Source organism: Trichechus manatus, unplaced genomic scaffold, assembly GCF_000243295.1.
Source record: "Trichechus manatus latirostris isolate Lorelei unplaced genomic scaffold, TriManLat1.0 scaffold00101, whole genome shotgun sequence".
In the NCBI taxonomy this organism is placed as follows: domain Eukaryota; kingdom Metazoa; phylum Chordata; class Mammalia; order Sirenia; family Trichechidae; genus Trichechus; species Trichechus manatus.
Window position 1 is genome coordinate 3,566,985 of NW_004444037.1, and position 16,033 is coordinate 3,583,017.

General features: G+C 34.9%; 1 protein-coding gene across 3 annotated transcripts in view; it reads left to right on the forward strand.

Moving 5' to 3' along the window:
- Positions 1-15,246, forward strand: part of PPAT (phosphoribosyl pyrophosphate amidotransferase) — a 40,679-nt gene extending 25,433 nt beyond the window's left edge. For 2 of the 3 annotated variants that reach the window (XM_004382885.2, XM_023737315.1), the window contains exons 2-11: positions 5,122-5,188; positions 5,690-5,896; positions 7,633-7,745; positions 7,849-7,994; positions 8,496-8,568; positions 9,428-9,579; positions 10,606-10,733; positions 11,691-11,912; positions 13,599-13,719; positions 14,791-15,246. In XM_004382885.2, the coding sequence (XP_004382942.1) occupies positions 5,122-5,188; positions 5,690-5,896; positions 7,633-7,745; positions 7,849-7,994; positions 8,496-8,568; positions 9,428-9,579; positions 10,606-10,733; positions 11,691-11,912; positions 13,599-13,719; positions 14,791-14,987 (1,426 nt within the window). In that variant the 3' untranslated portion in view covers positions 14,988-15,246. Of the gene's footprint in view, positions 1-5,121; positions 5,189-5,689; positions 5,897-7,632; positions 7,746-7,848; positions 7,995-8,495; positions 8,569-9,427; positions 9,580-10,605; positions 10,734-11,690; positions 11,913-13,598; positions 13,720-13,839 lie in introns of all 3 variants that reach the window. The other variant, XM_023737314.1, reaches the window with a different exon arrangement.
- The last annotated feature ends 787 nt before the right edge of the window (positions 15,247-16,033 follow it).

Sequence of the window (16,033 nt, forward strand, 5' to 3'; positions counted from 1 at the left end):
GACGGAGAGGGCGTTCCCCTGGAGCTGAGGCCCTGAATTTGGACTTGTAGCCTGCTGGACTGTGAGAGAGTGAACTTCTCTTTGCTGGAGCCATCCTCTTGTGGTATTTCTGTTGGAGCAGCACTAGATGACTGAGACATTTGGGAACATGGATGTGTTTTCTTTGGGAAAATAAAAATCTGAAGTTACATAAGAATTCTCTTTAGACAGAAGTGAGGAAGATACTGATACACCCAGGTCATTTAACACCTGAGTTTGATTATGAGAACAATAAGGAAAAGTAGGGTTTGCTATTCTGTTACCTGGTTTAGGACCTAGTTTTATATTCATGGAAAGGAACCTGGAGCTGAACATGCATGTGGGGGTAAAGAAGAGCTCTTTGCCCAACCCTTTCAAGGAATTTTTTTTTTAAATTGATCATTCCACGTGTGAATCCCAGAATCTCCCTATGCCCTGGAGATTTTAACCCAAACTCTTAAATTATTACTACTTATGTATTTGTATAAAGTAAGAGGAGGGAAATGGAGTGGAAACTTGGTCATCAAAGAAATGTTTTGGCAGCAGTAAGCCAAAGGTATTCTGAGTTTCAGGGTAATTACAGTGACCGGGACATGGAGCCTCTGGAGACTCTAGAGTTGTAGTGGTCAGAGGTGTATTTGGATCCTTTGCCAAGCTTCAGGCTACCTGCTGCCTAACAGAGGGGACCAGATCCTCTGTCCTTACCACTTCCATGAGGTTGATGCCAACAGTGGGAAAGGCACATTAATTTTCTTCACTTCTTCAGTTTACCATACACCAATAAAAATTCTGCTGATTCCACCATAGGAAAACCAGAAGACCTTATAAATGCATCAAACGTGGGTAAAGGAGGGTTTTCTATGCCTTAGAAAAGAAACTATTACAGTAAAAACTTATGATTTCTGTAGGTTAAATAAAAATCAGGGAAAATTATAAGGCAAAAGAGGTTGTGTGTATTTCTAAGACCCCAGTTGACATGAATAGTCAATTTGTGAAAGTGAAGAACTATGTAGAAAGTGTTTCACATCACTAGTAATTAAACAAGTACAAAATAAAAACTTACTGATAACATGCACCACTCTAGACTACATTATTTATTTATTAAATTAGCAAAGCAGTTATTTTAGCAATGTTTCAAAGTTAAGCACACACTCCATGACCCAGTAATTGAACTTCTGGTAGTCTATCCTAGAGTAATGTTAAATCTGGACAAAAGGTATGAATTGCAGTATCATTTGTACAAGAGGGGACAAAGACCTAAACTCTGGGATATACCCCCAATTAAATATTTTGGAGCTATTAAGAATAACATTTAATCCTGAATTATGATTAATCCTGGGTAAAATTTCAATATTTTAAAAATGCAAACTAAATGTTAATGTGCTTGTAATTTTATAATTAAAAAAAAAAGAACAACTAGTAGCATGATCGAAGATGAATGGTAAGAGGCTGAAAACCAGAGAGACCAGTTAAGAGTCTGCCTTAATATTCCATGTGAGAGACGAAGTTATGGATGATGAGAATGGAGCAGAGAGAAAATTTATGAAACATGTCAGAGGTAGATTTTTTTAAGGACTCAGTGATCAATCAAAGGTCAAGGCTGTCTTCAAGCTTTCTATTTAAGTGACCAAAAGTACAGTGATACTCAGGTGGAAGCAATTTATAGGAGAATCAAGTTTTATGAGGAAAGAAAAAGAGTTTGGTTTTAGAATTGGGGGTTTGAGGTACCTTAAACACAGTGAGTTGTAAACATGGGCCTTGTGCTTAGGAGCGAAACTGAGAAGTTTGGAACCCATGGTGGTGGCTGAAAGGACCAGAAAAAGATCTTAAAGAAGTGGGGGCATTAGCACCCACATCTTCATCAGACCAACCACTGAAGCTGAGTGATATACTTAGCACTAATCAATCAGTATTTAAAGCATTTAAATAATGAAGGGTCCAGGGTGATTAACTGAATACAATATTGTAATTGCTGTTTAACATGGTAACGACTGCAAAGCTTCTCAAAATACAGAATTTAGTGATCAAAAGTATAAAGGGAATGTGTAAATGGAGTGGATTTTTTACCAAATGATTTACTGTTGAGCTTTAAACATGAAGTTCAGCTAACCCAAATTAACCCAAGTGTAATCTAATCTGTCCAATTAACCTCCTTCTCACTTGGTACCTTTATTTACCATTTTTCCCTTGGGTGGTTACGTTTATTCATGGATTCCCTCCTTTCTTGAGGTTACGCTTTACTGAGAGCATGTAGCTCAGTGCCTTGCACATGGTGCACGCAGACAGTAGGTGCTACAGATATTTGAGTTGAACCATCTCTGCTCTTAAAAACAGCATCTGTAAGACTCAGCTATGAGAGAAATCTCATTACTGCTGTTGATTTACCCCCTTTGCTGGGTGATGAGTACACTTCCATAGACCAGGAGCAAATTTTTTGTAAACAGTGTAGGGTTTAACAACACAGCAGGTCAAGCACCTTATTTTGATCTTTAAATCATTTATTAATTTTGTTTTACTTCATTACTAAAATGAAGTAGCTTTTTCCAAATGAGTAATAAGTGTTTATCTGTGCTTAGTATTTTAGTCTTTTATTTATAAATTCAGGAAAATGGGAACATTAAAATGGAGCTGGAAATTCTGTATTTTTGGAAGCTGTATTTTGGTGTGTTTTTTTTTTTTGGCAGCTCTTCTAAAATGAAAACTTAAAATATTTTCGGAACCCCAATCTGTATTTCAAAAACATTTCAGACATGTTTAAGGATCAGTTGGCATTAGCAGTTAATGTCATTTTAATGTGAGTTTTCTCTATTTTACAGATTTAAAAAGTGATGGTAGTCTTTTTTTTTTTAATTTTTACCCTGTGCAAAATAGCATAGCAAGTCAGTTGTTCTTCTCTACCTTGGTATTTCAGGCTGTCTTTATCATATGGACTTAAAATTTAAAAGTTCTGTACCCTTACAGTTCACTAGGTAAAAACAAAAGAATAGTACTTTTTCTTTTACCTTCCTTGGTCTCTGGGGCTGTACTTGGACTCAGCGTTGCCAGGCACCTGCCGTTCACATCCTCCTCCGTTAATTGTGGGGCAGGGTCATACTGCAGGATCGCATCCAAATCATGGAAGAACTTCATAGTTTTAGAGCTGTCTCCAGAGTTGTGGGCATATTTAACTGTTCTGTATTCATATTTGAGATTTTTGTACTTTGCCCGGCACTGCTTCCAATCTCTGTATATGCCTAATGCTTGCAGTCTTTTAGCAATGTAAATAAATATTCCTTTATTTCTCAGTGTTCCATAAAGTTGTTTTCGTATGTTTTTTTCTGCCCAGACACTCAGCAAAGCTTTAACCTCATCTTCAGTCCAGTGCTTTCCTGCTCCACTCTCCATGTTGAAAGTGACCTGGAAATGACTCATTATTTCTAGCCAAGGTTTTGTTTCCTAGGAAACCAGACAGCTGGTTGTCAATAAGCTCCAAAGAGCTGAAGGGATCTTGTTTAACTGCTTCAAACTGCCTGAGGGGAGTAACTTGAGAAACTGCCAAATAAGCAGGCTTTGTGATTAAAGCAGATTGGACCTAAATAATTCCTAACCTTATTCCTATCTGCTTTAGGGAAAAATTACCCTTGAGACAAAAGGGAAAAGAAAACCATTTTTTTGTGTATTTCTTTTCTCATACAATTTGCTCTGTTTTACTAAATGATTGTCAATTTTTCAAAATTGTTTTGGAAATGATTGGCAGAGATTCTCTCTGCCCTGGTGCATCATAATTTATTTACTCTCATAGATTGTGTACTATTATGCATATCTATTTTTAGCATTGTATTTAATGCATCGATAAAGTAAAATCATTTGTAATTTAATTTTTTAAAAAATGTTACTTTGCAAATATATTTAATATGTTGTAGTTTTCTTATTATTGAAATGCTTAAGCAATAATAATATGTAATTTTGAAAAAGATTGTTTTTACCAAATAACTGAGACCGATGTAGTAACAATTATTAATATGTATTTACATATCTGGTAGAGTTTAATTTTCATTTCTACCCTGATAGATATTTGGAACAAAAATTTATCAATAAGCATCTAGAATTTATAGCACTTGTTCATAACTATTAAAAATTTTTGAGCATTTGGCACCCTTATTTTATAATTTGAGTTTATACTCCACAGTGGTGCAGATTCTGTCTCATGTGTGTTACCCTTCCTCCAGCATGTCTTTATCTTTCTTCTCTGATCATCACCTAAAACACTAATGCAGGAAACAAGATACAGGCATAGGAAATAGGATGGGTACCAAGTCAACTTAGAGTTTTTAAAAGCAGTATTTATTTTTTTCTGATACCAAAAGGTGATAGATATTTGTTGGAGAAGTTTTGAGAAAAGCAAAAATAAATTTTGTTCCTAATTCCTAGTAGCCAGAACTGAGCATTTCACCTGCTTTTATATTTGGAGATTTTCATTTATATGCACATAGTCATCCTGTTGAAACCTTATTTAGAGGTCATATGGAGTCATATTGTCTGGGTTGTAATCCTGGCCATGCCACCTGCTCTCTGTGTGACATTGGGTAAGTTACTTAAGTTACTTCCATTCCTTTAGTGTCATTATCTGTAAAATGGGGATAGTAATAATAGTACAAAACCCAAATTAGATCATTCATGTGAAGTACTGAGGACAGTGCTGGGCATATAACCAAAAAAAAAAACCAAACCCATTGTCATCAAGTCAGTTCCGACTCATAGCAACCCTATAGGACAGAGTAGAACCGCCCCATAGGGCTTCCAGGGAGTGCCTGGTGGATTCAAACTGCGACCTTTTGGTTAGCAGCTGTAGCCCTTAACCACTAAGCCACCAGGGTTTCTGCCTGGCATATAGTTGTAACTATACCAATAGCTCAGTAGGACAAGATCATCTGCTGTTATTGCTAATCATCATTATCATCATCAGTAGAAGTGGTACTAGTACTGGTAGCACTGAATATGTTGTCAGGCTAAGTTCATGGATGCTTGTTGAGAAAGTTATGTTTAATCAAGTCGAGAAAGGTATATTTAATCAAGCTTATCAGTTGGACAGATTTAACAGTTGGCACTTTTTTATATTCACAGAGGCCAGGAGAGTGCTGGTATTGTGACCAGTGATGGACTTTCAGTACCAATATTCAAAACACACAAGGTATATTTGAGCATTTAAGAAAATTGATTATAAAGATAATAATAGCTAGATGATAACTAGTATATGGAGGTGGGGGAGGGGTTTGAATAAATAATTTGCAATTAGAAGTAATGGTTTTTTTGATCAGCCATTTCCAACTTTATATTCTCACATTGGTCAAGTTAGAATGGATTTCTTTCCCAGTGATAGTTTACTGTCTAGAACTGACTTACTCAAACAGGTAATTTATTTAAATACTTCCAGATGCTTTGATTTTTAAAAGTGCAAATTATTTTAGTTTATATTTTATAAACTTTATGCTTAGAACATCTGTTCTTAAATGTTTATAAAATCTAAGTGCTTCACAGTTCTCATGATTAGACTAGCCTTTTTAAGATTATGAGGTACAGAGAAATTAAGTGAACTGCTTTGTCTAATTTAGGACTGCCTAAGCAAAGGGCTGGCTTTTATTACTTAGTCTCTGTTTTTTTCTAAAATGTGCTTTTACTTCGACTTTGTAAGGGAATGGGTCTTGTAAATCATGTCTTTACTGAAGACAGTTTGAAGAAATTATATATTTCAAATCTTGGAATTGGACACACGAGGTATGCCACTACAGGAAACTGTGAATTAGAAAATTGTCAGCCGTTTGTTGTTGAAACACTTCATGGGAAAATAGCAGTGGCCCATAATGGCGAATTAGTAAATTCTACCCGATTAAGGAAAAAGGTAAGTTTTTTGAAATGCTTTTTTCATGATTGTGATAGTTAATGAGGATCTTGTTCAAGAACATTTTATAACTATTGCCACCTGTTGTCTAACTGCAAAGAACAGTTGCATCAGAATTACCTGGAGTACTTGTTATAATTACAGATTCCAAGATGTCACCCCAGAGTCTCTGTGTGTGGGGGATAAGGTGGGAGGAATGTGTCTGAGAATCTGCATTTTCTCATGCTCACAAGTTGATTCTTTAGAGTAGAGATTTGGAAAAGATTTATGGTTGATATTAGAAGCACAGAGAAATTAGAGTTGCTGTCCCTTTAAATTTGTCCCCATGCTCAAAGCATAAGAAGAAATGGAGTATAACCTTGAAGATGACAAGTATGAGAAAAAAATGTTTTGGAAACAACAGAAAACTAAACATAGCCTGGGAAAGGGGCTCTTTTGTTGACAGCATTTTATTGGGAGCTTTCTATGTTAGTGGTTTCAATTTTGAGCCTATGCCTTTATCATTTCATCTTCCTTTTTTTTTTTTTCCTGACTACTTGGTATTTTTTTATATTCCTAGTGGTTTCTTATTTATCCGTTCTTGCGGTTCATTAATTGATGTCAAATTTCTTCAGTTCATTAGATTCTAATAATCTTGGTTTGGTAACCTCAGAACCAGGTTGGTATTTAGTAATAGGATGATTACATACACCCCCACACTGCTGTCCCCTTAAATTCTAGGATAGGTACAGAAGTTAAATGATGATGAACTGGTGGGTGGAAAATATCTAGAACCCAGGCTTCTGTACCACTCATTGTCCTTCTGTTTCAGATTCTAGCTTTAGGTATTTCCCAGGGCTTTGTCATGCCTTCTTAGGTTATGGCATTATAATGAAGATATATTCTTTTCTTCCCCCAAGTGAAAAAATGTTGTGGTTCATTTAAAAATTTAGATAGTTCCAAAAATATAAATATGAAATAAAAATTACTAAAAAAAGATAAAACCTCCACTTCCAGATAACCACCAAGAGTTCAACTCCAATCAGTATCTTGCTCATTATTTCTAGACATCATCCCTTATCCAGATGCTAGAATTTACCTCTGCTTTGCCTACTGAAAATTTTCTGTTGCATTCTGTAGTCAGTTTAATTAGACTGTGCATGTCAGTGGTGATGCCCTTGTGCCAGTCAGTCTTGTTCAGAACCTCGTATCCATCATAGAGTACATTCAACAAATATTTATTACTACTTCTACATTTAATTAGTCAATACAGTCATTTTCTTTTTTCTGTCTCTATCAGAAATAATCAGTGAGGATGGGTAGGCACCATCACTCCCACCACCAAACCCAGTTTGAGAGTCACCACCGTAGCGCACCACTCTACTTATAGAAATCTATCTTATTTGTCAGGGTTGTTGAGGGTAGAAAAAGTTAGAACCATAATCCACACCATCATAGCTCCTTTATCCTCACCCCCATTGTAGGTCTCCATCCTTCAAACTGACTTTTCAAAAGCTTTTCTATATATCTTCTAAAGCACCTTTTTTTTTTTTCTGTTTGAAAACTTTCAGAGACTTTCCATTGCCTCCGGCAGTGATTCTCAGTTATTAGCATATACTTAACCTTAGTGAGATGCAGGATTTTCATAACTGAGTACCAACAGAAGGCCTGATTTCTTTCTATTATGATGGGCTATTGGGTAAAGGGTGGGGTGGAGTTTCCCCTCTAATGATTAATCTTTTTCTCCTTCTAAATAGCTTCTGCGTCATGGTGTTGGTCTATCAACAAGTTCTGATAGTGAAATGATTACCCAGTTATTGGCGTATACCCCTCCTCAGGAGCGAGATGACACCCCAGACTGGGTAGCAAGGTAATTGTAAAACTGGACTAAACTTGCAGCTCTAGTAATGAGAGCTTAGCCTTGCATGTGTTTATAACTGAAGTTATTCATTCAATTATTTAATTAATTTCAGGATTAAAAACTTAATGAAGGAGGCTCCCACAGCATACTCCCTGCTTATCATGCACAGAGATGTTATTTATGCGGTACGAGATCCTTATGGAAATCGTCCTCTATGCATTGGTCGTCTTATTCCTGTATCTGATATAAATGGAAAAGGTAATGAACTTCAGACGGAATGTAACTTCAAAATGCTTTTCAGAGTCATTGTACTGCTAGCACACCCTGAAATCTTTAGCTATAAAAAGCTTATGGGTGAGGAGAGGATAGATAAAAAGTACATTTTTATGAGTATTTCTGAGGATGAGGTGCTTTGTATGTAGTTATTGGACATTCCTATTTTTTCTTGCCTGAATTGCTTCTTTTGCATCCTTTGCCCAGGTGTTTCATTTCTATAGTATGATTTTAGTGATTTTGGTTTTGACTTGTCAGATGACTTATTCAAGCCATGGAATCATAATGTTAGAAGGAATGTTGGGAGATTATTTACTTTATCTTTGACTCAAGCCAAATGAAAATCCACATGCTCTTAAAGTCATAGAAATGGATGTTCTACGAGTTTTTCATCTGTTTGCTGTTTAAAGAGTTCGCTTGAAATAGATAGCCTCTTTTAAAATTTCTTAAATACATTAACTGAATTGATTGTCCTGTGATTTACAGGGAAAAACCCCTCAGAAACGGAAGGATGGGTGGTGTCTTCAGAATCTTGTAGCTTTTTATCTATTGGTGCAATGTAAGTTTTACATTTAGCATATTAGCTTTTTCCACATTGATAGCAATTTTTCTTTTGATTTCTACATGAAAGTTTTTTTCTGATGTTAGCAAGAGAACATATTTATAAATGCTGTTTCTTAGGTACATTGTGTTCTGCAGTTGCAATGATTTTAACTTTAATGTCCAGTAATACCATCAAATTTTGAAATTGGAATCTTTCTTTAAAAATAATGAAACATTTTAGAAAGGAAAGATCTCCTCAACAAGGAATAGTTACAATAGAAAAACTTAAGCCAGGATTAAAATAAAATAATAAAAAAAAAGATATTCATGAAGAATGTACTTCTTAGCTCAAGTAGATAGATACATGAGACTAAATGGGCAGCTCCTGTCTGGAGGTGAGATAAGAAGGCAGAGAGGGTCAGGAGCTGGTTGCATGGACATGGGAAATCAGGGGTGGAAAGGAGGAATGTGCTGTCACAGTATAGGGAGAGCAGTTAGGGTCACATAACAATGTATGTATAAATTTCTGTATGAGAGACTAACTTGAATTGTAAACTTTCACTTGAAGTACAAAAATAAAATAAAATAAAAGTGTTCCCGTTAGCCTTTATTCTTTCAAAATCAGTAAAACTTAAGCCCTTTATTTTTAAAAATTGTAAATTGGAATTTATGGATAAGAAAAAGATTTACAGAAATTACTGCTGGAGGCATATTGCTGTTTTTTTTAAGAAAAAGGCCATCTCTAGATTTTATATTAAACTAGACCATTTTCTCTCTATAAGGGAAGGGATTCTATATGTTTTATAATAGTTGTTACTATCAGCCTTAAGGACTGGTTTATTAAAAGTCTTCTTCCTTTAACATTGTTTTCCAAGATATCACCGTGAAGTCTTGCCTGGAGAAATTGTGAAAATATCCAGACACAATGTCCAAACACTTGATATTATATCAAGGTCTGGAGGGAATCCAGTGGCTTTTTGTATCTTTGAATATGTTTATTTTGCGAGACCAGATAGTATATTTGAAGGTAAGGAAAATTTCTTTTCTTTGACTATAGTTGATATTTGTTGAAAACAAAAATCCTCAACTGGACCAATAAGCAACATCATGATAAACAGAGAAAATACTGAAGCTGTCAAAAGATTTCATTTTACTTAGATCCACAGTCAACACCCACGGAGGCAAGAGGCAGGAAATCAAATGCCATATTGCACTGAGCAAATCTGCTGCAAAAGACTTCTTTAAAGTGCTAAAAAGCAAAGATGTCACTTTGAAGATTAAGGTGCACCTGACCCAAGCCGTAGTGTTTTCAGTTGCCTCATATGCATGTGAAAGCTGAACAATGAATAAGAAGACCAAAGAAGAATTGATGCCAAGTATTGAATATACCATGGACTGCCAAAAGAATGAACAAATCTGTCTTGAAAGTACAGCCAGAATGCTTCTCAGAAGCACGGATGGCGAGACTTTGTCTCACTACTTACTTTTGACATGTTATCAGGAGGGACCAGTCCCTGGAGAAGAACATCATGCTTGGTAAAGTACAGGGTCAGTGAAAAAGAGGAGGACCCTCAACGAGATGGACTGACACAGTGGCTACAGCAATGGGCTCAAGCATAACAATTATGAGGATGACACTCGACCGGGCAGTGTTTCGTTCTGTTGTACATAGGGTCACTGTGAGTTGGAATCGACTCAATGGCACCTAACAATAACAACAACAACATTGTTGAGATAACTTATTTATCTCATTGAAACACGGCTGTTCTTGGCCCAAAGGTTTACCTGGCACTCCGAAAGCACATAATTATATGTTATGGATATGGGACTGAAGTTACAATGTCACTATTTTTTTTCTTTCATTCATCTCTTGACTTTTGTTTTCTTTTAGGGGTATGGATTAGGGTTTTTATGTATATTAAAGTCAGATTAAAAAAACTAAATTCCCCAGTTCCTATTTATTTTCAACTGTAGGGTTCTAGTCAAACTAGCTTTTAGAATAGCAGTATTATACTAAGTAAAACTAATCTATTTCCTTTTCTACACATACCAGGTCAAATGGTTTACACAGTGAGATATCGCTGTGGTCAGCAGCTGGCAATTGAAGCGCCTGTGGATGCAGATTTGGTCAGCACTGTTCCGGAATCTGCCACGCCCGCTGCTCTTGGTTATGCAAAAAAGGTATGTTCTCTTAATTAACATGATCAGTGAATTGCTCTCTTCAGTGAAATGAGAAATCCTTGCCTATAAAGAAAATTTATCAATTTATTGTAAGGAGAAAGGAAGGTTTGAGGGTTAATTTTGATTTGTTTACAGGAGTTATTTGTTTTCCAGCCTTTTCATTCAATGTCACTATTTTAATAAAAACCACAAAAAGGCCCACTCAAAGACTTGGAGTTTAGCCTCCTACTCTTTAAAAAGACAACATTGTGAATATATCTAGAATTTAGTGGTAATATTTACTTATTCAAATCTATTTCTTAAAGTACCCTCACAAGCCACTGGCATATTTTTTCCCTACTGAGTGTGAGTAGTAAAGCTGCTTATGTTTGTTTTTAAAATTGTGTTCTTAGTACTGTGCTTAATTTCTTTTTTCATAACCAGTAGCTTGATCCTGGAGTATAATACACAACATTCACTAACTTGGGTAGTTTAGTTTATTAGCTTGTAAAAGAAAATAACATGTATACATTTTAGATAGATAATACTTTGAGAAATGAATAAATTACTGCCTGGTCCTCAAAAAAGCATCTCCTTCACGTACTGGTTTTAATTAATTTCTTGTAGCTGATAATTTTTAAATATGTGAAATCTTCTGATGGTGGTGTATTTTTTGCCATGTCTTCATATGTTTTGTGCTCTTCTAAAATAGTGATGTTTGTTTAAGAGAAGCATTATAAATTCTAGCAAAATGAGTTGGTTTACTCACCGAGTATATTTTAATGATTTTTCCTTTTGCCTTTTTTCTCCACAGTTTAAATAGTGAAAGAAAATTGTAATCTGGTGATGGAGAGTTTAGAATAAGAACATTTTGAAATTCTACATACATACTATGGTGGCAGTATGACCTACAGTAAATAGGAGCCTAGAGTATTCTGTATATTGCTGCTCATTGTCCTTTTCTTTTTTCTCCATCAGTGTGGACTTCCATATGTGGAGGTGCTATGTAAAAATCGATACGTAGGAAGAACCTTCATTCAGCCAAACATGAGGTTAAGACAACTTGGTGTTGCAAAAAAATTTGGAGTATTGTCAGACAACTTTAAAGGCAAAAGAATTGTTCTTGTAGATGATTCAATTGTGAGAGGGAATACTATCTCGCCCATAATAAAATTGCTCAAAGAATCTGGTGCAAAAGAGGTAAGTAATATTAAGAGATACCCTGAAGCGCCAATAATTAACAATGTGATATTGTCATAAAAATTGTAATTCAGTACAGTGAATCAAAATGGATAGTTCAGTGTAACAAATTAACATTTTTCCAATCAACTTAGTTTAGGAGTAGCTGTAGTAATTTGAAAAATATGTAATAGCCACCCTTATACTATATGCTAAATTTAATCGTTAGTAGATTTAAAAACTAAATATAAAAGCTTAAAAAATATATAAAATTAATTAAGAGACTAACAAAAACCACAAAATAGAATACATAAATCTGTAGATTATTGATTACTTTATTTGAAGACATAAAAGCAATCCCAGGATAATAAATTTGACACAGTAAGTTATATTTTAAAATTTCAAAACTTATTCTGATTCTAAATATTTCAGTAATTCAGGTTGCAGAAACAGAAATGAGATGCCATTTGCAACTAATAATTGAGGAAATGTAAAAATCTATTGTAGGAGAAAGTGGAATGGAAAGCAGAATGAAAAAGTATATGTAGAAAGTTTCAAAGATAATTATAATTATGATTTTCCAGCCTCTTTATGATTATGATAATCTTACTGTTTGGAATTTATTCTGTGGAAATCATGTAATAAAGAGTTATAAAGTAAATTCAATATTTATTACAATAATAAAAGACAAAATGCAAAAAACCTGGAAATGGCTTAAATATCCACCAGTAGGAAAATAGTAAATTGATACATCAGTATGATGAAAGATGATGCAGCCATTAAAAACTATAATTGAGAAGACTGTTTATTGTGGGAAAATCTTTGCTGTTATAAAAGGTAAAAAGTAAATGTGTACACTTTTTACTGTTTCCAAAAAAACAATCAAACCAGTTGCTATCAAGTTGATACCGACTCATGGCGACCCCCCCCCATGTGTTGCAGAGTAGAACCTCTCCGTAGGGTTTTCAAGGCTATAACCTTTTTGAAGCAGATCACCAGGCCTTTCTTCTGAGGCACATCTGGGTGGGCTCAAACTACCAACCTTTTGGTTAGTAGTCAAACATTCAACCATCTGTGCCACCCAGGAACTCCTCTTTGCCATTACAGCCATGTAAATATACCTGACAAAGGACAGAAAATAATAATATGACAAATAGCTCTTTCATAATACTGAGGTTTTTTGTTATAACCTGTTGGATCATAGTTTTCATCTTAAAGGCTTTTATAAGAAGTAACAAAAGCGCATTCATGTGTAACAAAAGAAAATGAAGATGGCCCTAGGGAAGTAAAGTCTTTAAATGAGAAGTAGGAGATTGGAAGGAAGAAAATTCCTCATTAATAGGTAACAGAAGCAGTGGACAGCTCTATATAAAAGAACCTTTCACAAGTGGCTGACATTTTGAAATTTTCGTCCACGATACTTTGGAGTCTAGAGGAAAGCTGCTCAAGTAAGATTCTTTGGTAATGAATTCTATAAGTAGTTCTGACTGAACACTGGAGTTCTATATGTATATCAGGTGATTTTTTAGTATTCTTTTTAGTCTGTTATTTAGTGGAACAAATTCTGTAGTTTGCTTCATTATCCATAAGTTATTAAATATTCTTTAAACAATTTTACATTGCATTTGACCAATGAAAGAGAATTTTGCATAGTTATTGTTACAATTAATCTCAAATAATTAATGTGTGAAATTATTTCTTTCCAAGGTACACATTCGAGTAGCTTCACCACCAATTAGATTTCCATGCTTCATGGGAATAAACATTCCCACAAAAGAAGAGCTTATTGCCAATAAACCGGAATTTGTTCATCTCGCAGAATATTTAGGTAGGTATTAAATTTTCTTTAAATTTTGTCTTTAATCCTTTATTAACAGAAAAAATCCGAAGTCTGTAATTATGTAGTGTTCAGTATTTTTTAAAAGTACATATCGTATATGTTGTCCAGATCTTGAACACTATTCTAAATAATAAGAGTGCCTGGCATGTGTAGACACCACGCAACATACGTAGACAACAGCTGTGTTGGAGAGCAAGACTAAGGTGAGATCAAAGGAAGAAGAAAGACTTCCAGGAAATGGTGGCTCTTGAACTTAGGTTAGGTTGGGGAAATGAGGCTTTCCAGGTAGAGGGAACTGCAAGTACATTACTGAAAGTCTCCCAAAGGTCAGATGCCAAGAAAAACAGAAACAATTCTACCACAGATCCCAGTAGAATAATTTGAATGTGAATATAAATCAAAAAGTAAAAAGCTTATGTAGGCTTACCAGAAGACTTGGAGATCCATGTTATTCTGGATAAGACTGCATCCTTTCAGAATCAGGTAAGGTCTCACATAGATATTCAGCCAGTGTGCACTGCTTGTTTATGGCTGGCATTTATTTTGCCTAGTCATACCTATGCCTTACCTGTTAACATTTTGAATGTTACTCTGATGGTTAGCATATTGTGAGCACTCACTATTGCCAGGAACTAACACGCTTTATCTGTATTATCATAATAATGTCATAAAAAACCCTACACTTATGCAGTGTTTTCCCCATTTACAGATGAAAAAATACATTTAGAAAAGAGAAGTGAGCTTGAGCTTAATTTTGAACCCCAGTATTCCTGATTTCAAAATCTATTTTCTTAATGAAGAAAATTACTTGGAAGTTTTCTAAGTCCATCCTAGATTAGAAGCTTCCACTGCTATTTTAAATTGTTGTCCCCTAACCAATTAAAATTTTTTAAAAAGGCCCTAATTTTTGTTTTTAATTTTTCTTTTTAAAGAAAAGCCAAAAGAGAAAATTTTATCCTGGCTTAAGATTTTCTTTTTGGAACTATTCTCTGTTGAGGCACTTCCTACTCTCTAAAGGAGTCTCATAACCTTTTTATTTTTCCTTCTCTTCCCTTATAGGAGCAAACAGTGTTGTGTATCTGTCAGTAGAAGGACTGGTTTCATCTGTACAAGAAAGAATAAAGTTTAAAAAACAGAAAATAGAAAAGCAGGATATTATCATTCAAGAAAATGGAAATGGCCTGAAATGTTTTGAAAAGAATGGTCATTGTACAGCTTGTCTCACTGGAGAATACCCTGTAGAATTGGAATGGTAGCTCGCGAGGGCAGATATGTTGTTTCAGGATATGAAGTTGGTCAAGAAGTCATAGTGGTTATGCCTTACTGGTTTACTATTACTCAGTACAATATAAAATACGACATACTTATGTTTACCTTTGTACATTTTAGGGTTTTTCTGAAAAGGGTACCAAAGTGCTATGATTTCTTTAATAATCCTAGGTAAATGTTTTGGTGTTATCTAGGAACATGGGTGTCCTTTCAGTTTTATTTATTAGCTTAGTAAAACTGTGATATTACCAATTATGAGAGCATATACACTTAATTTCAGATCTTCAACAGTAATGCAAAGAATTTCTGTGTTAGAGAGGAATGCCAAGTACTATACCTTCCCAAGAATTCTTACAGAATTTTGTGGAATGTTTTTGAGATTTGTTGAAATTCAGTTATGGAATATTTTCATAATTGAACCTTGCTAATTGCAATATGTAGTATTCTTTTTTTTTTTTAATACAAGCACTGGCTGGCCTTTTTCACCTGGTCAGGAAAAAAGAGATGCTAAGAGGCATCCAGGTCCATATTTTAAAGAGTTTGCAAGAGGTTGGACCAAGGTAGATGTGATACAAACAGGACAGGTGAGTTACATGTAATGTTACAAAGTTTGAATCCATTTTACCCCATAAGTGTCTAGCCTTTAGAGTTCTGATTGTAGTTATGATCTTGGCTTCCCTCACATTAAACAAATCTTTTTTTAAAAAATCCCAGCAAACCTTTTTGTGCCTCAGTTTCCCCAACTGTGCAGTGGGATGCTTATCTTACTGAACTAAATAATTAATAGGAATGAATAAATGTCACACTTTTGTAGTTAGAGCCATCATTTCACCCCTAAATTTTAAGGTAGTACATGATTATTACCTTTTGAAATGTTGACTGTTACTCTGCAGTTGAGATTTCATTATGATGGAGGAGTCACAGTTTGGCAGTGCTTTGCAGCTCTCCTTGATGTCCTAAGAATGGTTGTCAAAATGTATGGGAAAAGTTTTCCTACATTTGACTAGAAAGTATGATTCATAATATTTAGTGC